This window comes from Anser anser (genome assembly GCF_964211835.1).
Source record: "Anser anser genome assembly, chromosome: 2".
In the NCBI taxonomy this organism is placed as follows: Eukaryota; Metazoa; Chordata; class Aves; order Anseriformes; family Anatidae; genus Anser; species Anser anser.
The window spans coordinates 110,283,219-110,306,883 of NC_139721.1; the positions used below are offsets into that span (position 1 = coordinate 110,283,219).

At 39.2% G+C, this 23,665-nt stretch overlaps 1 protein-coding gene across 3 annotated transcripts; it reads right to left on the bottom strand.

Moving 5' to 3' along the window:
* Positions 1–3,950: 3,950 nt before the first annotated feature.
* DEK (DEK proto-oncogene) lies at positions 3,951–23,195 on the bottom strand. Of its 3 annotated transcripts, XM_083824055.1 has the most exons (12): positions 23,037–23,195; positions 21,574–21,720; positions 19,597–19,698; positions 18,974–19,083; positions 16,094–16,195; positions 15,275–15,369; positions 14,579–14,699; positions 13,342–13,524; positions 10,179–10,311; positions 7,749–7,897; positions 6,373–6,441; positions 3,951–5,577 (listed from the first exon to the last, which is right to left on the bottom strand). In XM_083824055.1, the coding sequence occupies exons 2-12, from the start codon at positions 21,707–21,709 to the stop codon at positions 5,566–5,568; spliced, it is 1,212 nt and encodes a 403-aa protein (XP_083680181.1). In that variant the 5' UTR covers positions 21,710–21,720; positions 23,037–23,195; the 3' UTR covers positions 3,951–5,565. The 3 variants fall into 3 exon arrangements, 2 of the variants coding, with proteins under 2 accessions (XP_083680181.1, XP_083680182.1); XM_083824056.1 differs by lacking the exon at positions 16,094–16,195 and having other exon boundaries at positions 23,037–23,194; XR_014579671.1 differs by lacking the exons at positions 3,951–5,577; positions 6,373–6,441; positions 7,749–7,897 and adding an exon at positions 11,892–12,039.
* Positions 23,196–23,665: the final 470 nt, after the last annotated feature.

A 23,665-nucleotide genomic window follows, 5' to 3' on the forward strand; every position in this document is an offset into this window, starting at 1 on the left:
GAAACACTTACTGCTTTTCATTAAATAACTAGCATGAATGCTTTGTGAAGTCACAGTCCTGAAACATTCCTACTAGCTCAGATCACTAAAAGCATACATACAGCTGTAGAAGCCTGACTACGTATTACAAACCTTAAAAATACAAACAAGGCAGCCCTGAAATGTTTGATTGCCCAGTGAAAAATGCTGCTAACAGTTACCTACATTGTTCTGTTTGAAGGGGTGTGGGTGGGTTACATGTTTGTTTGGGGTAAAATTGACTACAAACAAACAAGAAAATCCCATCCTCTTTAAAAGCAAGTATAATTAGTATAGATTTCACCACACTCCCCCCCCCCCATGACTGTCCTTCAAATAAAATAGCTGATGTAAAGGATTTTTTTTTTCCATGTTAGCCCAGCTGCCTAAAACTATCTCAGAAATGAAAGTGGAATAAGTAGTGAGATTAGGACTGGCTGCAGTCCCTTGAACGATGTCAGGTGGAAAAGAAAGGCAAATCTGTTAATGCTGCTATCCTGCTATGCACTGAACAGGTAAGATGCTAGTTTTTTTTTTTTGTCATTCTTAGAATGAAGCTACCATTTTTCAAGACCAGCGTCATGCATAAAGAAAATAATTTCCTGGAGGGACTCGGCCTTAGGAGAAATAAACAGGTCATCAAGACACACACATTGAACATGAGGGCAAAGCAGTGAACCTGCCATGCAATAGTGCTTTCACTGTGTCAAAACTAGAGGTGTTACTGGTTGAAATAAGCTTTTAAAGAGGCTTTTTTAAAGATGCTAGGTTTTTCCAAATCTGGGGCTTGAGATGGTAAGATTCCCCCAGGACAGCATATTTTCTTACTATATCAAGTACTAGTACTACCATAAATGTTTTATGAATAGGTAAGAGGACATTTTTCTTCTTTGTTTTCAAAAGACTGTTTTTCATTAATTAAGCAAAGACCATTAAGCTCACTGCTTTGGTCTAACAGCCTCTGAATTTCAGCAAACTGCACCTGCACGAGCCTATCACTCTCTTACTTCACCACCCTACAGCTACCGGATGTTTCAGAGCAACACTTAATTACTTTTGCACTGGCAAGCTGCTCAAATAGTGAATTTATCAGTAAAGGAGAAACATTTCATCTATTCTCACAGAATCATAGCTAGAAGGGAGATCTAACCTCTGGAGATGATCTGGTTTAAGCTGCTTCTCAGAACAGGGACAGTGGAGTGGGTTGCTTGGCTTCCTGCCTGAACACCTCCAACAAAGGGCATGCCACAACTGCTCAGGGCCCCTCTTCTGGGGGAACACCCTCACAATGAAGCTTTGCTTCTCCCAACATACAACTGCAATTTCCCTGACAGCAGCTCGTGTCTGCACCTCCCATCCTCTCACCGCACACCTCCAAGCAGAGCCTGGCCCTGCCTTTCCTCTCCTCTCCCACTCGGCAGTCGCAGGCTGCAGCACGGTCCCCATTGACCCAGCTCTTCTGAAGGCCGAAGGAGCCCAGATTGCTCAGCATCCCCCTACACCGTGTGCTCCAGCCCCGTCACCTTGCTGGCCCTCCAATCCAGGCTGTCCGCACCCGCCTCGTACAAGGGAGCCCAAAGCTGGGCACAGCACTCCCAGGGCAGGCTGACAAGTGCTCAACATGGGGCATTAATTAATTGCAATAATGCTGGCTACACACTTGCTGAACCAGCCCAGAGTGTTGTCGGCTTTCCTTGTCACAGGGGCACACTGCTCACTAGGGTTCAGCTCAGTGCCTGGGAGAACCATTTGCCCCTAACTCGGGTCCTTTTCTGCCAAGTTGCTTAGAAAGAAACCAGTCTGTCTCCACCCACACTGTTACATGGTGTTATTACATCCCAGATGCTGCATCTGCTTTTGTTGACCCTTATGAGGTTCCTGTTTGCCCCTTTCTCCTGCAAGTCAAGGTCCAACTGAACAGACTTCTTGACATAAACCTTTCAGCTACTTGCTTTTATTATAATCATTTCTGAATTCAAAGGCAAAGAGATATTTCTTTGAAGAGGAACAACAACACACTTGTTAGCACTCAAGATGTTTCTTCCCATTTTTCAGCAAGAGAAAGGTTGTTTTTTACCAAGTTTCTTACTGCAAGTTTTCAGACAAAGTATTCTGGTACCTTATAGATTTTTCCACTGTTCTCCTTAAGTGATGGGAACCAAAATAAAAATAATAGAAATAACAATGTAAAAAAAAAAAGCAATCATTTCAGGAATGCTTTCAATCTGACTCAGTAGGAGCTACTTGATTAAAGTCATCTTGAGCAGGTGAGTTGGATCAGATAACCTCCAGAGGTCCCTTCCAACTGAAACCATTCCATGACTCTGCGACACATTTACCACACAACTTTCTGATTTGAAAGGAGGAATAAGTAATTCTACCCAAGTGGTTATGAGGTATCCTCTCCAAAGCAGCAACAGATCTAATAAACCTTCCTGCAATCCCCGTGCTGACTGCCAGGAGCATTACTTGGCCAGATTAAGCACTGGGCTCCAAAAAGCTTATTTAAGCCCTGCTTAGCAGTGGCTAATCTAAACCCAGGCATTCATACATCTTGTTTTGTCATGTACCTTGTAACAGGAAAATGCAGAAAGAACACAGATACTACAAACAGCCTGTTCAGGTCCAAGAAGGCTATTAGTCTACAGCATCTGGAAAAAGTAGGACAGCACTTAACAGTTGTCTTCCCAAGTTAGTCTTGGTCAGACGTGCCTGAGCAGTATCCCATGGGTTGGTTACTCCAGTTGGTAAATCCAATTCAGCTGTTTGTCTGAAGACATGCAACACCTCTATATCTCTCTCCCCTCACCCTGCAAAATTCTACTCTTCCCTTTCCCCACCTCGTTCCCCTCCATCCCCCTTCTTTTACAGGAACCAAAAACTTCAAGTGCCAAGCTCACTCATAAATCCAGCTGTTTCCATAAGGAAGACATTCAGGTTAATTACATGTTTTTGCAGCTCACCAACCAAAACACTGAATACTTGAGATTTAACAAAACAGAGGAATCAATACACTGCCCTGCAGGAATTATGCTGTAAGCAATCAAATCAAGATGCTAGAATGGTTTTTCTAGACTACTATGGTCAGGATATAATCTTATACTTCTGCAAGGTATATGCCCAAACACTGTACTCAGTTAACTTTTATCCAATTAGCCAGTAACTATTTTTTAAATCAGCATCTCTGTATAGCATCTAGAGCCCTGATCAGCTGTGTTTTTAATCCAATAGCATCAGGATAACCAGGACATTTTATATACCTTTTAGTATTGTCTTGCAGCCTTCCACGCTGTTGTAGAAAGAACTGGAATCTTTTATCAGCTGCAGCCAGACTGGTACGAATTCGCAGAGAAACAGCTCAGACATTTCTTCTCAGCTGAGAGCTACACTTAGTTGTAATTAAGAGATTTAAACACAGCCTTTGAAGGTTGCTAAGTTAATTTCCAGTCCTTCATCACAATTCCAAAATGGCAAGTAATGCACATATACAATAAATAGAAGTACACTATCCCTTTGTAAGCTTTTGTTAGAATTTACACTGTAAGAAATGTTTATACTTGAAAGTTATTCACCTTAAAAACACTTCCTGACCCACATAATTAAAACTGACTGGTGTATTTACATAACAATCACAAGGAAGGTAAATTATTTGTAGAAAATCCATCTGAAAACACAACAGAACTTGACACAAGTAACTTACCACTTTTAGGCAGGACTTCTAGTGGAAGTGGAAACTTCTGGTATTTTTAATTAAAATTTACAAAGTTTTCTTTATGCTAAAATATTTCAGAGGGAAAAAATAAATCACAGAAGATATAAAATCATAACTTGCTGCAAGGACATGCACTTCAGGAAAAATATCTTTAAAGTAGAGAAGCCTGCTGAACCAGGCTTGAGTATTTCTACCAAATGAGATAGAGACAACAACCTTGTTTCTGTGTAATTTTTTTTACTATACATTTAAGTAAATGTTGTATCATCAAAATTGATTTACATTTTTGTGAAAGACGTTTATTGAATACAAAAAACCCCCGTTACATTCAGCCTTCTTATAAATGATTATATGCAAAGAAATTCAAAGTGTATGACAATTAACAATCTAACTGGCTGAACATTTTCAGAATTTAGATCACTTATGAACCCTTATTTCCCAACTGTACAACAATAAAATTCAAAAATATGCTTTGTCTTTCCAGAAATACTGTAGTCAGAGGGATTCTTTGCTCGTGGCGTTAACGGTTTGGCGTCTGTTAGTAGTTCATAATTTTAAGTGTAGGACTTTCCATATTAACAACATGGTGTATGGAGATCAGAAACCTAAAGAACAGAAACTTATGCAAAGAGTTCACTTTGATCCAAAAAGCTGTGGGCCAAAGTTCAAGACTGCAGACTTAAAAGTACCATTGCGCATGTTGAGGCACCAAGGCTCAGGTTCCGAAGAGCTTTCACACACAGAACAGAGCTTAACCACACACTTAGCAATGCCTGATTCAGAAGCCCCACTGCGGGCTTCCAAAGCTCTCAAGCCTCCCAGCTGCACATCCTGGACACACACTTCTGAGACATTAGGCCATTAAATCAAGACACTAAAATAAAAGATTTTGTACAAAGTGAAATTTGAAAATTTCCCTATAGCTTTTAGAGGGATTTTATTTAATATGTCAAGCCATTGAAACAAATGTACCTGTAGTCTTTGTACAAAGTTAAATGCTGAAAAGCTTAAGTATAAAACTACAGTTTCATTTCTGTACAAGGTAAGATGGGAAAAAACACTGTAAAACCTCAGCTCGTAGTTGCACAAAACTTCTGCATCCCACTTTTCATCACAGCCTCACTGCTGAACAATGACATTTCATGTCATAAATCCTCCAAGATAACAAGATTAAAAAACTGATTTGCACAAAAGAAATCTGAAATAACTTTATATACACAACAGAAAGCCTTTTAAAAGTACAAAAATAACATCTATATGCCAATTACCATGCTTTAACAGTTGTCTCAGTGCCTACACATGCAAGACAGTAATCCAGATTTAGAATAACTCTGTATCTGTAGAATGTATCAGAATATAAAAGACATTAACATGTGACTAACTCTTGTTATTTTCAGAATGGATATGTATTCAAAATATTCTTTAATAACCAATACTGCAATATTCCAGTCTCTGCATGTATATCCACAGATAAACAGCTTTCATCTTCATTTTAAAATCTTCTACAAGCTAGTAAGGCAGACTAAACTATGATGGTTCTAATGAATCTAATTATACAAAGCAATTCAAAATGTACAAAAACTATAAAAAGGGAACACTTATTGCCATGCACAAAACTTAAGTATGTTCAACTAAAAACTGCATCAAATGCATGTTGAGTTAAAAAAAAAAGATACACAACATGATTTACATCAACACTCTTAGCATTAGATCAGCAGAATCAACTCTGACTGAATACAAGGGTAAGACACATTCCTTTTGCTGGTGCCTATCAGATCTTCAAATCCATGGGAACATAAAATCAGGAATCTTCAATTTCCCACAGTCAAACCAGATCATGAAATCAACTGAAATGAGAAGTGTATTAGTTTTCTCCTTTGTCTAAATGCAATTACAAATAGCCTCTCCTTCAGCATCAGACTATCAAGAAAATACTCTACTTTTGCTATCACAAAAAAAAACAAGAACATCCCTGCATCAGACAGATTGCTCTTATTTATGCCTTTGGTGATAGCGACATGTACATATGTATGCACAGCACACAGGTACAGCTATGTTCTAGACAGCCATAAATCATTTCAACATCTGCAGATAAAACCACATGAAAAAGAAAAACTCAAAGGCAGCATCATAACTGATCTCTCATAAGCACATGAAGAAGGGCGCACACAAAGAAAACCTATTTATCTTTATCCTTTTTTTCTTTCTCTTACTGCCAAAGCTTTCCAATCTGCAGAGCTTATACAATCTCCTGTGCTGTTATCTATGAATGTATATGGGCAGTGCATGACTTGTGGGGCAACCTGCAGCCAAGGCTGCAATTAAAAGAAAATACATAGCTTTCAGAGAGTCAGAAGTCATCAAAAAATACTGTAACTTTAGTTTTAGTTCTGCTTATCAAAGAAACTCATAAAGTAGTAGTGAAATGCTAACAAAAAAGGTCTGGACCAGTTATTTTAGGAAGAGGAATACAGGACCCCCCCCCTTTCCCACCAGAACTATTCACGTTTATCAGAACACTGAAATTTAGGGCCTCCAATACTATACAGGAGGCTATTAAAACCAGTGTAAAAGGATGCCATGCCAATTTTTAACAGACTGCAAAAAACTATAGAAAGTTTTCTAAACAATAAGGTCTTTACCTCTTTGACTGTTTTTTTAATGAAGTCTTTTCTGTCAGACAAATCATAACTAGGATAGTTTTCATACACCTAAAAAAAAAAGAATAAAAAAATACAACCTCAAGTTACTTTCATTCAATATGTTGTATGAATAGAAGAAGCTTAAATGAAATTAGGGCAAAAATTGGTGTTGTACTTGACAGTAGCACAACTGTCAAAATTCCCTCTATTAGTTATGGGAAGTGATTTTCCTGTTCTAATTTTGATCACAGAATTTAAATGCATGTATTTTTTATGTTTGGTCACCAACTAAATTGTTACTATCAACACAACAGATAAACAAATGGGAGTGCCTATCTTGCCATGTCAGGAAAATTAAGAATTCTCCAGTTTTTGTCTTACATGCTATCTAAGTAGACAGATGTCCTCTGCATTAGGGTGGGAAGCTAAAATAATAGTAGGAAAAAAACAAAACCCAAAGGTTTTTATTTTTTTTGGTAAAAAAGTGAAATTGTGATCCTCAAAGTCACTAACATAAGAGTCAACATATTTAAGTGCTATACTACAACTACTCTTTGGTTAACCACCAAGATTAGGGTGTGGAGGGATACCACACAAACAAAAAACTAGATGCCAATACTGACAATCAACGCAGAATGCTTTATTCCACTACACAAGGTTTCAGACATTCTAGAACAACTATAAACATGAACAGACTTTTGTACAGAATACAAACGTACAATTTTCTCCTAAGATTAACTGCTAGTTTAATTTTCTCAAGATAACTTTGGGGAAGTATCAAGAAAACAAACGTGAGTTAACTGACTGCAGAAAGTGCCAAAGTAACAGCATTGTCTGTATGGTAGTCGCTTCCCTTTTCTATCCACGTTCCTTCCTGGCTCCTGTTCTGCAGCTTAATGACTCCTTTGCCGAACCCACCGAATTCACTAACTCAGCTGAGAACTAGTCATCTTTTGGTGGTAGGTTAGCACTGAATGGACTCAAAGAGAATACATGAAGAAGAGCAAGGTGAGCAGGAGAAATGTGCACAGAGCAGGACACAGCCCTCCCCTTTTGACGGTAGAAAACTGCTGCACTATCTCAACAGCTCTAACACTTGCACTTTTGTACACAGCAGTTTTGGAGGTAATACCGCTACTTTCCACATAGCTCATTTTGATTTAGAGATTTCCATTCTTGTGTGGAGCATCAGTGCTGCATACCTTAAGGATCTCCTTGCCGTAGCCGTTGGTAAGTAAATAAATCAATGCAAAAGCACTGTTTCAGAAAAATTATGCAGAGTGCAAGCCACAATTGATAAAAACAAGATGACAAAAGTTTGTTTATAGACAACTCACTATCTAAAAGAAAAAAAGATTGCAAAATCATTTGCTTACCTCCTTGCAAATTTGTTTCATTGTGACCTCCTCCAAGTTTGCATTGGCCAGCAATTTCTTGACAGTTTCCTTTAGTTCTTCATCTGTGGGTGGTTTCTTCAGCTTTTTAATTAAAGGTTCATCATCTGAACTATCCTCAGACTCACTTTCTAAATATGAAGAATAAATTGTAATAAAAGATTTTAATTGTAATAAAAGATTTTAAATTTGCCTGCCTTCTTCTGCCGAAACAGAAGCCACCAGAACTTTTCCCAAACAACTGATGCAGATGGTCTCCCTCAAAATCGATATCTTGCCAGACCATTGCTTTATAAACAAAGCTAATGCTGGCAATATTACCTTTATTTAGGACTCTGCATCACTGTCCATGAACTATCAGTTTACAAATCAGTATGTACTCTAGAAAGTACGGGACCGATTATACTCATCTATCAAACTAGAAAAAAGCCAATTATAGCAATTCTAAATTGAGGCATTATGTACCTAACAGTACTTATCTGCTTTAAAAAGTAGTTTCAATTTATTTTTCCCCAGCAGTGCTGCCCATTAGCGTCTTGTAATTTTGTAACGTTCTAATACTAAACATGCCATCAGAAAAAACCATGCCAACAAATGAAGAGAATCAGAGGAAGTTATGTGAAAGGACAGGACATACAGATAACACTCCTACAATCTGTTCCAGAAACAAAAAAACTGAGACTGAGTGACTCTAACTTCCACTCAATTCCGCGACTCCGAGAGGAGGCACAGATCATCAGAGCAGATGCCAATAAATCTACAGAATGAGCATTCAGAAATATGTACTTAACATTTTGATTTTTGTAGGGTGAACATACACTCAAAACAGAAATGGAGTAGGAATAAAGAAGAAATGATGCTTACTTTATGTAACATACAACTATGTAAAGCACATATATAACATAAATATATATTTGTGATGGCAAAATGAAATGTACACAAACACAGAGCCGATCACATTATTACTGCCAGCAGACAAACAAAAACTGTATTCAGTACAGGCTACATAACTGCTGAGAAATTAGGCTACGAAAGAAGTTTAGCATAGCTCTATAACTGGGAGTTGCTACTGTCAACACACTGACAAACAGGGCGGTTTGAATTGCTGTGTGTTCTGTAGCATACATATACTGGTGCTGGCATTAAATGAACTGTCTGCAGCATACGGATATATGCTGGACTAGTAACACAGTACATCTGGGACAGAGGCATGGCTGTTTACTCATAGAAGGTCAGGGAATTTACGGCTGGGGGGGACCTCTGGAGATGATCTGGTTTAAGCTGCTTCTCAGAACAGGGACAGTGGAGTGGGTTGCTTGGCTTCCTGCCTGAACACCTCCAACAAAGGGCATGCCACAACTGCTCAGGGCCCCTCTTCTGGGGGAACACCCTCACAATGAAGCTTTGCTTCTCCCAACATACAACTGCAATTTCCCTGACAGCAGCTCGTGTCTGCACCTCCCATCCTCTCACCGCACACCTCCAAGCAGAGCCTGGCCCTGCCTTTCCTCTCCTCTCCCACTCGGCAGTCGCAGGCTGCAGCACGGTCCCCATTGACCCAGCTCTTCTGAAGGCCGAAGGAGCCCAGATTGCTCAGCATCCCCCTACACCGTGTGCTCCAGCCCCGTCACCTTGCTGGCCCTCCAATCCAGGCTGTCCGCACCCGCCTCGTACAAGGGAGCCCAAAACTGGGCACAGCACTCCCAGGGCAGGCTGACAAGTGCTCAACATGGGGCATTAATTAATTGCAATAATGCTGGCTACACACTTACTGAACCAGCCCAGAGTGTTGTCGGCTTTCCTTGTCACAGGGGCACACTGCTCACTAGGGTTCAGCTCAGTGCCTGGGAGAACCATTTGCCCCTAACTCGGGTCCTTTTCTGCCAAGTTGCTTAGAAAGAAACCAGTCTGTCCCTAATAGCACTGCTGGAACCTCTACATGGTATACTGAATGTATATCTTCTACGTATATTGTCAGATATGAGAAAACTAAGAGCAACAGGATGCACATACAACCCTTATCTATGTTACCAAAAACACATTGGGCTGCTGAGTAAGAGACATACGCAGTGGGATATATACTACCGCATCAACTATAAGATTCATGTAAAGCCCCTATAGAGGCACTAACGGAATTTCACTGATATTCTTCCAGCAGAAGACAGAACTAGGCTGATACTTCCAATGATTAGGAAAGTAAAATGTATATGCACACAGGTAAGTTATATAAAGGTATACCCAAAACAGAACATTTTAAAAATATTACCATTTCAAGGAAAGACATATCAAGCAGCAAGTCCATTATTAATCAAATTCCACTTTCCTTCACAATTAGGTGAAGAAATCTGCCTTCTAATAAACATCCTTGTTAAGCTACAAGACGATGTAGGAGGACAGATTTAAAGCATTTACCTTTTCTAGAACTGTTCTGATTCTTTTTAGTAGTGCTGCTATCAGCCTTCTTGACATTAGCACCCTTCACAGCTTTCTTGGGTTTGGAAGTCATCTTTTTAGATTTTTCTCTTTTGGATGCTTTTCTAGGGGGCTATAAAGAAGAAAAATGGAAGATTAAAATCACGGTTTCTACCTCAACAATCCATTCCCCTTTTCAACAGAAGGGATGGTTTCCATTATTGATACAAACTAAATAAACAGATTGTATTACTAGATTTTACTAGCAATTTCTACCCCTACACCATAGAAGGAATATGTTCATATTCTTTTCAATTTCACATTGTCCCTCTACGCAGACTCAAACAGCTAGAACTTTTTGATACTAGTAATTTAGTTGTGCTATAATGTACCATTTGTAATTAGTTAGCATAGAATGGTTTGGGGTGGAAGAAATTAAAAAAACATATCTAGTTCCAACCCCTCTGACATAGGCAGGGACACTTTCCTCTAGATCAGGTTGCTCAAAGTTATAGTTAATTATAACTAGCTTATAAAATTTCTTAAACACACACAGAAAACATAGCACATTGTGATCAATTAATTTCTAGATCCTACAGCTCCCTGGGACTACATGCAACTAATTCTTTTTGCACTAGTTGAGAAGAACTACATGAGCTAATACTTAATTTGACCAGTTATTGTGACTAGTAAACTCAAAAAGTTACCGCATTAAGTTACTACCAACAGGGGAAATTGGGAACATTAATACATACAGTGTCTCTGTGTATGAATACATCTATCAGTGCATTGCATTTTTGGCACAAAATGTGTGCTTAACACACAAAATCTTTACATAGTACTTCTGACAAGGCTGAAAACTTTCCTCACAGAAACAAATACAAAACTTTGAGCAGGAGTAAAGAGAAGGAACATCATGAAACAAAACAAATCAACTGAAGTTACTAAATTCATAAGTAACTAAAATTTTAAATGGCAGTGTAGTCAACTGAGCAAACTATCACACCTAAAAAAATTAAGATTAGTTCATCCAACTTTTAACCACTTTTCCCATTAGTACCTGGTACAACCTGTGAAACTAGTATTCAATAAACCAGAATATATTTATTTATATTGGCTTGCTCACTTACAATCGCACTTGCAACTATACAACTACGCAACAGTGTTAAGTAAAGAATTCAGACCTTCGTTGTTGAAATTCAGGAAATACACTCAATAATCACCCCATTAACTTTTGAGTTTCTGCTCAAGTTCTATCACTAGCTACAAAGTCAAAGGTTAAAACCAGCACTCACATTTAAGCTTTTACAAAATTATGCTCCCTCAGCACACAGAAGTATTTCAGACATTTTCTGCTTCCAGGTAACTAAGATTTAAAATAAAAAAACAAAACTGCAATCAAGAGAGGCTCTTAACTCTATTCCAGCCACTCCATGCCCAAGATTCCAACAGAAATGGGGTTACAAAGCAGATATGTTACCTGCATCCTCCTTCCTATGTTAAGGAGCATCATAAACCTAGCATTTTTTAAAATGCTGTTATCTCAAAGTTGTACAAAGGTACACATTTACTACTTCACCATTTCCTATATTCAAACTAATCTGACACAATAGTGTTTTTGTAGTAATTAAGCTTTTGTTTCATGCAAGTCAGCTTCATTTTCCAAAGACTTCAGTGCACTCAGCTATTGCCTGGCAGACATCTAACTCCTACCTTTTGAAAGAAGACAAAGAAGACCCAGTTAGATCAATAGGGTTTACTTTTTTTTCCTTAAATACTCGAGTTCTTGAAAAAGTTTCTAAAAGCAGACTCCTGGCTCTGAAAGCCACGTTCCTTTCCTCACAGCAGGAAGATTGTACTGCTGAAGAGATGAACAAATATAAAATTAACTTATAGCATTTCAGCCCTCCTTTGACTCACTATTTCTGGGGGAAGAAATTCAGAAATTAAGTTTGTTTTATGGAGATGTGAGGAATTTCCTTGAACAGTTTTTAAAGTTAAAATGAGCACCTGTCAAAATGACAGTGTTTGCATCAACTGTTGAAGTTATATACATCAGCTTTCTAACCAAAGACTTTTGTTACTATTTTCTGCAACTCAGGCTATTTACTTAGTGTTACACTTGCAATACAGTAGAGGGAATGCAACCCAAGTAAGTAACGGTCACACTTTACAGTCAAAGGCTCTGTAGCTTACATAAAGAATTTTCTTTGACACTAGTTAACTAATTGCTGCTTGTTTCAGGCCTTTGATTACAGCTAAAAAGGCAGTACTGTCTAAATCAAAATACAGCATAAGATGGAGCCTGTAGGTCCTTCTCATTTCTTTATACCACACTTCAGGCATAAGGACGAATCAGTGGCATCTGTACACTTACACTGGCTCTCCGTGTGTCTATTCTGTAAGTATTGGACTAAAAGGGAATGCACATAGAAAGGTATTTTGAATTTAACAATAAAGTTCATTTCACTTCTCTCCTACTATGGAAAACTGAAATAAATTTCAAAGAAAATACAGAAGAACTGCAAATAGTGAGGTGAGAACAGTCTGGAGACTGCAGGGATCTCTGTAAGGCTGCTTACTATGTTGCTCCCTTTTGCTTTGTGATCCAAGACACAGAACTCTTAAAAGAGAAATTATGACAAAATCCAGAGGAAATGTGGTCTGGAAACAATGCAGCTGAGTAGGTTAGGGACATCTACTGAGTTCAAAGTTAACTCCTAGATAACCAATCAAACCCTACACACACAAACACAGACACACACAGTCAAGCAATCCTGGGATTTTTTTCTTTTAAATGAAAATCACATTAATAAAGTCTTCACAAAATGATACAAGAATCAATTGCACTTGAAACCCTGACTGCTCCTAAATGACATACAGCAAATGGTTTGTAAGGTGTGTATATACATAGAAAAATCAGAACTTTTGCCTTATCGATTCTCTAAATTTAATGCACAAAGAAATCATGACAATCCCTTATAAATTGAAGATGTGTTCCCTTTTCCATGTTTCGCTTTCAAGCCATTCATTCAGTAAAACATCACTTACCTCCCAACCTTGTGTGTTCCAAGAATTACCAATTGATAACAACCACAGTGACAAACCGCAGACAAATATTTTTAGCCCTATGTTGAAAAACAACAACAAAAATCCTCATTACCTCCTCTTCACTTTCCTTTTCTTCCGAAGAGTCATCCTTTTCTTTCTTTTCATCTTCCTCACTGCTAGATTCATCTGACAAGATCTCTGGACACTTGGTGCGTTTTGCTTTTCTTGTTGTTCCAGTGCTACTGCGCTCCTTTTTACCACCTTTGCTTGGTGTTTTTTTGGACTTTGGCAATGGCTGAGAGACAGGGATTGTGTTATTCAAGTAGGAATGCAAAAGTGAGTTTTGAAACATATAAATACCTTCAAATCATGTGAAAGAATAGTAAGTACGGAGGTCTTTAAGTTGTCATAACAAAAAACAGACCAATTGTACATGCTACTCCTATACCATAAGCAGAAATTCATAGTACAGCGATAAATCAGAGTAAAATGAAACTTAAGTTCACTTATAAGCTAAGCATCCCTTTTACTCCCATAACGGAACACATCTTCCACTGTCAAAGACTAGGGAAGACAACAAACAAGGAATAACAATTTAGAAGGAGTCTTTTACATTACCCACAAAGGCAAACTTTTTCTTCTAGCAACAAATTAGATGACAACTTTTCAGGTCATACAACACTGCATTTTGTTGTCACTCGGTACCTGTGTGCCTAAGGCAATATGCTGATTTGTTCGTATTAGTTACTAGTGTTTTCTGGGAATAGATTTAATTTCCTGAGCAATACTCTCACTAGTTAAGTACCAATTTTAGATTGAAAACTGAGGGTTGAAGAAAATTACTAATAGTTTAGTAGTCTTGGCAGCTGAATGCAGTGTATTAGAATATACTAGATAAAGCAAATATTCCCAGCCCTGCAATAAATTCCATTTTGAGTGTGATTACACACACTTGTCAACTTGTGGTGTGCCCAGCTACATCTGACTGTTTATTTTCCTGTGTTTTCACGTTTTATTTCTTTGCTCTGACACTTTTTTTTTCTTTCCTGATTATGTGTTATGTGCATTCTGTCCCACTCACCCACAAAGCAGAAGCTACTTATGGCATTTAGATATGGATGTTCCTAATAAGCTTCACACATGCTTTTGAGTGCTAACAGCATATAACAAGTGCTCTTACATGTAAGCATTTTCTATCAAAGTTCTCACCCTTAAGACCCATAGCAAGCTAGAGCAGGTCCCATTAAGGATGTCTGCAGCAGTAGTACTACTCACTTTCAAGAATGGAGACAGCTGCATTTTTCACTAAAATAGAGCTATAAAAACAAGCATAGTAAACTGCACCTCACCTTGCCTGAAGATTTTGGGTGCATCAAGAAGTTTAAGATCCTGGTTACCAGTTCACTATTAACTCCTGATCTCTCCAAATCAAGAACTTCACAGATACTTTTCAACATCGCATTTCTAAATCTGGAGGGAGGAGTAAGAGGAAAAAAAAAGGATTCAGTATCACTTCATAAATGATAGATCAACATTTGACTGCTGGAAGCTGCTGCCTGGCTTATGTCTGCAACCTGAAATTCTTCCATTTGTTATGACTAGCTATACTGGCTTACATTTGTAAACCCTTTTAGTCCGTAACAACCAAGCTGCAGCCACTTCTGCTGATAGAGAAGGTGCTTATGTGAGAAAAAGTTGTGTTTTTACAATAGAAGGTGTTTTTGCAGTGGAAACAGTTAAAAAACAAAGAAAACAAAAAAACACCTATTTGTTATGTTAGTTGCTACAAATCACTATATTTATTTGACAACAGTTCTAGGAATAATACTTTTATATACTATTCTAGGAATAGTACTTTTAATATACAACGAGCAGAAATGGTTTAGATTTTGAAGAAGAAAGGCTTTGAGACATAGAGGGATGAAAGGGGTGAAAGTTTGCACCATGAATGGAGAGCAACATAAACTTTGTGAAGTAAAATTTTGAAAATAAAAAGAATGTAGAGCAAGAGTCAGACTATATTAAGTAGCAATAGAGATCGTTACTTTTTTAACATTTCCTCCTTTTTCTTGTATTGGTCACTTCCTTTTTCAAATGGAAACCCACTGAACTGACCCACGTTCTTCTTTAGGGAAGCAACCTAGAACAGAACACACAGATTACTTTCCTTTAGGGGTACCTTAAAAGATGTCATCCAATTATGTTTGTTAACTTTTCATACAAGAAAAATCTGTTCTAGCATTTAGCTTTCTGTTGATGAAACCTTATCCGCTTTCAAAAAAAACCACATTTATACAGTTTATGCTTTCATTTGCCTCATGACAGCCTATGACTGATAACTACAACAATTAAGTTCCAGTGGCCCTGGTAATTTAGTTCATTTTAATAACTTACCTGGTAAAATCACCTGCCATTTCGAGCTTGTTTAGAATGTACTGCATTATTATTTACATGTTTGCACAACTATGATCATTGGAAGCCTGTCACATGATTTATACCATATATTTTGCTACAGCATAGTGAATTTGGCTTTTACTATATGACCTACTAGAGCAGATTTGCTTTATTTGCTATTTTAGTCTTACATAGGATCGTGCTTGTACACTTGAACCTCTTTGGTAGCATGACCAATTTTCACATTTACATACCACCCAATTTACAAGGTTGACCATTAAACCTGCAGTCTGAACAGGACTGAACTTTCACTGCAATAGCCCTTACGGTTGGAAAACGCTCCCATCTAGATCCTAAAATATATTAAGTGCCTTGATTTTTCTCCATCTCCTCTAAACAAAAAAGCAGTTTAAAAGAATCCCCAAATCTTCTGACATTTTTTAACATTATCAAGAATAATCTGAACTCACTTTCAACAGGCTTACAAATTTTGTTTCTGGTGTTTCTCCATTAGTTTCCAATTTTACCAAAGCTAAGCTCCTTTTCCCAAGAAAATTATCTTTGCCCAGCACCTTAAGAAAACACACAGATGATACCGTTATGTTTTATTGAAAATGTTAATCACTTTCCAGAGCACATACAGAATGTGCATACAAAACAACACCTGATCTTCCTGACCTTAAAGATCTTTCTGAGCTCCCTACAGTTCTGATTATAGCTTTGGATGAAACTGTACTGATATATATTCAAATGGAATATATTTTGAAGTAAATAAATATATTCTCTGATCTTTTAGGTCAGAGGCATTGCTTTCACAAGAATTACGAATTAATGGAAATACAGTAAATTGTCAACATATTTGAGAGTTTTTCTAGGACTAGGAATATTCTTATAAATGTAACTATACTTGAAGGCAATAAAAACAGTATTAAATTGTCTGTAAAATACTGACTGTGGTCAATGAGCGATGGGGCATACTTTGTGTTACAACATAAGCTTCCAACACAAGGTTGTGACCTAATTCGCGTCTATCACATTTTAGGTTAGAACACAGGTGTTACTGAAAAATGAGTGTAGAAACAGAACAGGTACAGTTATTTAAGAGAGAAACTTTCCATGATAAACAGGTGATGATTAATAGGTGGAAGAGATACACTGTGACGTGACAAAATTCTATCTCAGTCACTTTAACAGATGATACTACTTGATATCCACAAGCAAAACATCCTGCAGGTGTACTAAAACTTTGCAGGAAATCAGAAGATTGTTCTAAGAATACATCAAGGGCAATGATTTGTAACCAAGCAACTAAGGCAGCAGGACGCTGTGTAAGCTCAAAAACAGCATGAAAAATCCTGCTTTGTTATGTGGACTGTCTGTGTATAAGCTAAGGAAAGTATTTGTACTTCAGTGGCATGAAGTAGATAGAGCAACTGAGGTTAAGCAAACCAATTTGCCTTAAATAGGTTTGTTACACATAAGCCGTGTGTAATCAGAATGAACCAGACAACTGAAGGGGTGGTTAGGTGACCTGTTGGAGAGCAGAACCTTGCAGGGCCACTTGTACCTAGAGAACCGTATCAGTAGTGTACAAGGCAGAGATTGCTCGGGTGACTGCATCAGGAACACTGTGCTTTGGGCAGCAGGAATGTGGACACCTACAGAAAGTAGCGAGGGTGACCTAAGGACTCACACCACTGGGACTCTAGAGCAATCCTCTTTAAGCAATTGGTTGGGTTCTCCAACTCAATGCCCATAAGACTGTAAGGGAGAGGGCAGAGCAAAGTGCGGTGAAATTGCATCCAAGTTGTGTGTGGGGGAACAAGGAGAGCTGTATTTCAATTGCAGTTGTGTCTAGCTAGTGAGATTTAAGAGTGTTAAATATCAATTTATATCATTTTGCACATAATTGTGAAACTGCTAAGAGTCATGTGTCTGTTCGTGGATTACATTATATATTAACAATTGATTTAGTAAGCAATAAAATACTATAATGGAGTTGTTAGTTTCTTCGTAGCTTGTCGCAAAACAACAAACTTTATAGTCCCTTCAATGAGTCATGCCTCAGACCTGCGAGTTAAAGTGGGAGAGAGGGACTCTGAGGTCATGGTATCCCAGTACCACCACTGGAAGAAGGTATAAAAGCGCTACTGGTATCAAGAAGGATAAATGGATACAGTTTCAAAACTTCCACTATACAGGTAGTTAAATCAGAAAGTTACCTGGTTCTGTCATTCCACCTTTCAAACCAAAATTAAATTCTACTGCAGAACAATTCAAATGTTTGCAAACCTCCGTATGCATTGAGCTAGAAGTTTTCTTGTTTTGTTTATTGCCACACTGAATAAATACCATAATTCACAGAAATGGTTTTTAATGAATATATATCGTTCTTTCTTCTGAATACTTGAGATAATGGATCTTTGCTTTGCCATTTAAACAAGCATTGCATTTTCAGCAGTGGTCTGAGACACTATAATTAGCATGCGCTTGTACTACGCAGTTCTTGATTTCTGTGCTAGCTATTTAAGTTTCCAAAATATAAGAGCAGCTTAAAAATAAATTCCTACAAATACGGTAAGTGTATTGAAATGGTAAAGTTTAATCTGCCTTAATTTCCCTATGTCCACTTCATGCCTTTTAGGAAAAAAATGGGTCATACTTACTCTGAAATTTAAGGCAAGATCAATGGTACATAAAAGACTCCAAAAAAGATTTGCTGTTATGATTTGCTTAGGTTTCATTTTCAGATATAAATGCAAGCATATCAATTTTTAACTAATATTTTTGTTGAATCTTATTTTAGATAAATGAAAAAATGACTATGAAGACTTTATATATTAATGTGTGCTTACTTTCTATTGTTTTGTGCATATTAGAGGAGAAAATGACTACATAGGTAACAATGTAGCAAAAACCACTAACACAGGTATCAAACAAAAGAAACTGAAGTACTAAGAAAAAGCTATGTTGAACAAAGTAACTATACATGGAACACTTTGACTATGACCTGCATATCAGCAGTTTTACCATGTGACTCAAATTATTTCCAACTCATCCTAGTAAAGTAACCACTCCCCTGCACCCAAGGAAGGGAAAAAAAATATCTCTGTTCAAACAGGCTTACAATTCAGTATACCTTTCCACAGGATTTTTAGAGACTAGTTTATGGAAGTTAGAAAAATTGTGGGCTTGATTAACTATTCCTTTAATATTAATTTTCTAAGTAGTTTGTAACAAATGACACTAAAGAAGTAGATCCACGTGTGCAAACGCAAAAAACTTTACTACAAACCTTTTCACAATGCATGAGAACTAATAAATATACAAGATTGATATTAAGTTCTTACAGTGCCTGGCCTGTTGTAGAGGAGTTTGTGCAGGTTCCGAAGTTCATCTGTCTTCTTTTTACTCAAAAAGAATTGTATCCTTTCAATTTCGCAAAGTTTTTGTCCTTTTCCTGAAACAGTTAAAATCAGTTGTGTGATTCATCACATTTATATTTACCTACGTGTTTACAACTTCAAACAGCTATAATTCTTTAAAAAAGCGAAGAGTTATTTCAGCACAGTATCAGACATGCATGATAAGTCAAACATTAGGCAGGGCTTTTCCTATCAATTAGGCACCATGATAGTGATATTTTTTCTCTTTCCTACTTGATACCACCTATACCAGGGTTCACAGACTTGGCATTTCTTTTTATTCTAGATGCTCCTGTAATTTTTAGTGGTGGCTAGATACTGAAGAACCTATTCAAGGTTAAGTTTAAATACTACATAACTCCCAAGGTTTAACAGGACATTACAGAATGAAAGGTAGTTTTCATATAACTATAATAGCCTTACTATTCTAAAACATACCATGATTGTTAGATTAGGTCTTATCTACAACAAATTAACAATTTTATCATTTGAGAGGTTCCGTCATAACTCCCAATACTCACAATTCTTATGTGAGAGGTCAAACTTACCTGGTGTAATTGTAAAAGGTTCTTTTTGTAATGAGGATACTTGCATGGTCAACCGGTCTACCTTCTTCTTCTCCCTTTTTCCTTCAACGATGAGGCTCTTTTCTGCAAAATACAGTTTCCTTAAACAGAGTGTTTTTCATGACATGACCACACTCCACTGCAGTGATAGGCAATACAACTCTGAATCACTGCAATGGCAAACCAAAAAAAAAAAAGATAATGATATAACCAAGTACTATTACACTTTCAAACCTTTGGCTAAAAGGCCAAGGGGGTTCTGTAGAGCTGTGTATCAGAGTCTCTAGTTCTTAACTACAACCCTACATCCAACCTAACCTCAATGAGAAGGCTAGACATTTCCTAAAGAGAACTGCACCTCATGATGGAGATGACAACACCATGCATTTTCAGAATCCCAGCCTTCTGTCCTTTCATCACCTTTCTAAGGTATAGAGCTGTTATTTCTTTTGCAGTCTCCCTCTGCCACCCCTAGCTCCCACAGGCACAGTTCCACTCTAGCTCTTTGTGGGAGAACAACGCTACCAGATGGGCAAAAGGGGAATCCAACTTGCCTGCAGCCTCTTCCTCTTCCCACTTGCGGCACAGGGGAGCTACACAGTAGTATCATATCAACAGAAAAGACAGATCGCTCCCACAAGGACAGTGGGACTGTACTAATCCACACACAGCTGTGCTGTGCTAACACTCTGCAGAGCACAAAACTAGTGTCACCACTACTACAAGGATATTATTCGCAATAATTCTGGTACTGATTAGTCCTTCTATTGGAAAGTGTCCCTGCCCACTGCAGGGGTGTTGGAACTAGATGATCTTTAATGCCCTTTTCAACCCAAACCATTCTATGATTCTATGAATATGTTTAGATTGTTTTATCTATACATTGCATATCACTACTTTAACAGTACCACACCAGGACAAAAGCCCCAAGGCTTCACAAACCTAAACATTTCATAGTAAAACACTCAACCTCAAATAAACTTGTCACACTGTTTTTAGCAGATAGTGCTGTTCTAGCCTTAATATCAAAAAGCAGCTTCACAATGTGTATGTACATAATCGAAACTGGACAATTATCTGCTGACAACATAGCAAAACATACTCTGGCATGTACAAGAAAGAGCTATTTGTAAAAACTTAATTCTAATTACTCTGTTTTTCCCCAAACAGCACAATTTTTCTGCTACCTTTCCTGAAGACAAAGCTCTGCTCCTTTAAGAACCTAAGACCACCACTGACTCAGTCTTCACTATGCAATACTGCAGCTCTGCTTACACGTATGCTTTCATTTGCAAAATAGTTGCCTAGGGATTTCACACCAACATTATTACATGGTAGTTCCTTCATCACAGCTTGTATTCCTTGACTACCCTCTACAATTACACGCTGCGACACAAATCCTGCCTTGCTTGTCCCTCTGACACCACAATTTTTACTAGTAAAATCAGTCACATGGAATTACCCCACCACTATAACTAAGCTTTGGTACCAAATAAAATAATCCACAGCAGTTAGGCAAACAAAGATGTCTGTATTATTCCAAAGCTATTTCACAGGTGTTTCCAAGTTTCTTTCTTTTGCAAACATAGATCACTTCAAAGCGTTACTGGCAGAAAAAGGATTCTTTCTTGGATATGTATTTTCTTTTGTACGTGAATAATTTGATACAGGATGCTGCACCTTGTAATCACCTAAAAGTTTTTCCAGCAACAAAAAAAACACACTAGTGTGTGAATCCAAGATGCCAGCAATTCCTTCATTCTTGCTTGAGGAACATCAGTGTTGTTGCTTCTAGGTTTGTCTGTTTTAGTCTACTGGGAGATTATTTATGATCTGAGAGAAAGATGCACTGTAGAATCTTCTAATATTTCTTGTAAAATTAGCTGAGAACACAGACGACTGCATTCAATAAGCTTAGCATTTTTAAAAGACAAATTATTCAGTGGAAAAAACAAGTACCCTTTTCTTCTTCCTCCTCTTCTTCCTCCTCTTCATCTTCATCACTTTCCTCAGCTTTGTTTTCAGCTTCAGGTTGTTTCTCGTCCGCTTTCTCAGACGACATTGTATCTTCTTTGGATGAAGCAACAGAAGACATGGTGTATGTTTCTGTAAAAAAAAAACCCAGGAAAACCATAAAAAAATTACACTATTGCTTTTTTTTTTTTTTTTTAAAGTACAATACAATTAATGTCATAGTGCTTCTATTGTGACTGGTTACATACTTTAAGACACAAACGAGACCACTCTGCAGATACACAACGGAATAAGTTTCAGAAGTTGTCATCCATCCTGCAACTAGCCTGGTTAAGAAGTTTAAAAGTTTATCAGTTCTTTCCACACACGCGTCTGCAAGCGTGCTTGGTGAAATTTTCAGAAACACCCACTCAAAGCAAGTGGCGCTGTACTAGGAAGAACAGTAAAGTTTTAAGACGTCACAATTTTAGTGCACCACGTTATCAGTTATTTCTGATCATAGTTAACTACACATACAAGTTCCCTGATAAATTCAACAAGCTGGGCATTTACATAGGAAATGGGAAAAGCGAGAAAAAAGTTATGAGCGATTTGGAAAAGCAAACGCTGCTTTCAGAATTCAAATAGGTATGAGACAACTTAGGGCTCAAAGATGCTTTTTGTTTTTAACCTGCAAGTCTACAACAGAAACTAATAAACGTGTCACACTTAACATATTTAAGAGGAGTCTTTTCCTAGCACTTCAAGTGGCTTAAGTTTAATATCTCAATCCGGTGAGTGCCATTTCCCTCGTGACAGGGAACGCCTACCTAACAAAGGAAGCTAGCCCTACCTCTTCAGTTTACAAGACTTTAACTTTCAAAATCATTCACTGTTTACGCTTCTGGAACACAATACACCATCAGTTGTTTGAGGTCTTGCGGGAAAATATCACGTTAATCGTTTTATTTTTGTAAAATTAAAGCCGGTATACCTGCAAGAGGTCAAACTCAATGAACAACTAAAATAGACACACGGACGGAAGTTCGCAGGTGGCAGTAAGACCATGAGTTTTATTAGCGAGAGGAAAATGCAAGTTTAATCCTCTTTGTTAAACCACCAGGAGAAAAGACGTCTCTTTGGGGGCACTCAGGGCGGTGCTCTGCGAAAACCCCTCGCCCACAGGGGAGAGCAAGCAAGCAGCCCGGCACAGGCTGCCTTTCCCTCCCCTTCCCACGCAGGCAGGGGGCGCTGAAGGAAGCCGAGAACTTTGTGCCCCCTCAGCGTGAGGCGCGGGGAAGGCGGCGGCGACGACGACACACGGCGCCTGAGGAGCCCTGCGGCGGGCAGCGCGGCCCGGCGGCAGGCCGGCTGACGGGGCGGCTCCGCAGCGGGACGGGAACCTCGGTTCGCTCCCCCTCAGCGCCAGAGGGCCCCCCCCCCCGTCGGGAGCGGCGGCGCGGACCCACCTCAGCTCCGGCTGCAGCCCCGGGGCCGGTCCCGCTGCCGGGGGCCCGCGGGGAGGCGGCGGCGGCGGCGAGCTTTTCAAAATGGCGGGCTCTCGGGCGGCCAGGAGGAAGCGGGAAGGCGGCGGCCAATCAGCGCCCGCGGCACGGCCGGCGCGAGGAGGCTGCGCGGCGTGCTGAGGGGAGGGGGGGCGGTGACGTCAGGGCGTGCGCGGCGGGCGGCGGAGGGGACGGGACGGGGGGGGCGGGCGGGCAGTGTGGCGGCTGCGGCTCCCCGCGCCTCAGGGCGGCGGCCAACGGAGGAGAGCGGCCGTTGGGGAGGGAGAGGGAGACGGGGGGCGGGGTCTCCTGGTGCCCTGGGACCCGGGGGTGGCGGCGGGTGCCGGTGTTCCTCCGGGAGCCGGCGCTGTGCCGGCAGCGAGCGGCTGGCGGCGGGGAGCGGCTTGAGGGGAGGAAGGGGGTTAATAAAAAACGAAGCTGATTGCAGCTGTTTGCCTTCTGGGCGTGCAGGAAGCGCGGCGATCGGCGTGGGCTTGATAATTAAGGGAGGGAACGTGCAACATAAACATAACCGCGGCAACGCTGAGGAAACGCTGCGATTTGTATACTTGGCGCAAAAAAATGGGGCTGGG

Bases quoted from the DNA above. Each gene is read 5' to 3' on its own strand.
- DEK (XM_083824055.1), bottom strand. From the start codon at position 21,709: ATGTCTTCTGTTGCTTCATCCAAAGAAGATACAATGTCGTCTGAGAAA. The intron at 10,312-13,341 runs GTAATGAGGATT...TCTTCTTTATAG, and splicing joins AAAAGGAAAGTGAAGAGGAG to CCCCCTAGAAAAGCATCCAA. The intron at 6,442-7,748 runs GTAAGCAAATGA...TTTTTTTTTTAG, and splicing joins TGAAACAAATTTGCAAGGAG to GTGTATGAAAACTATCCTAG.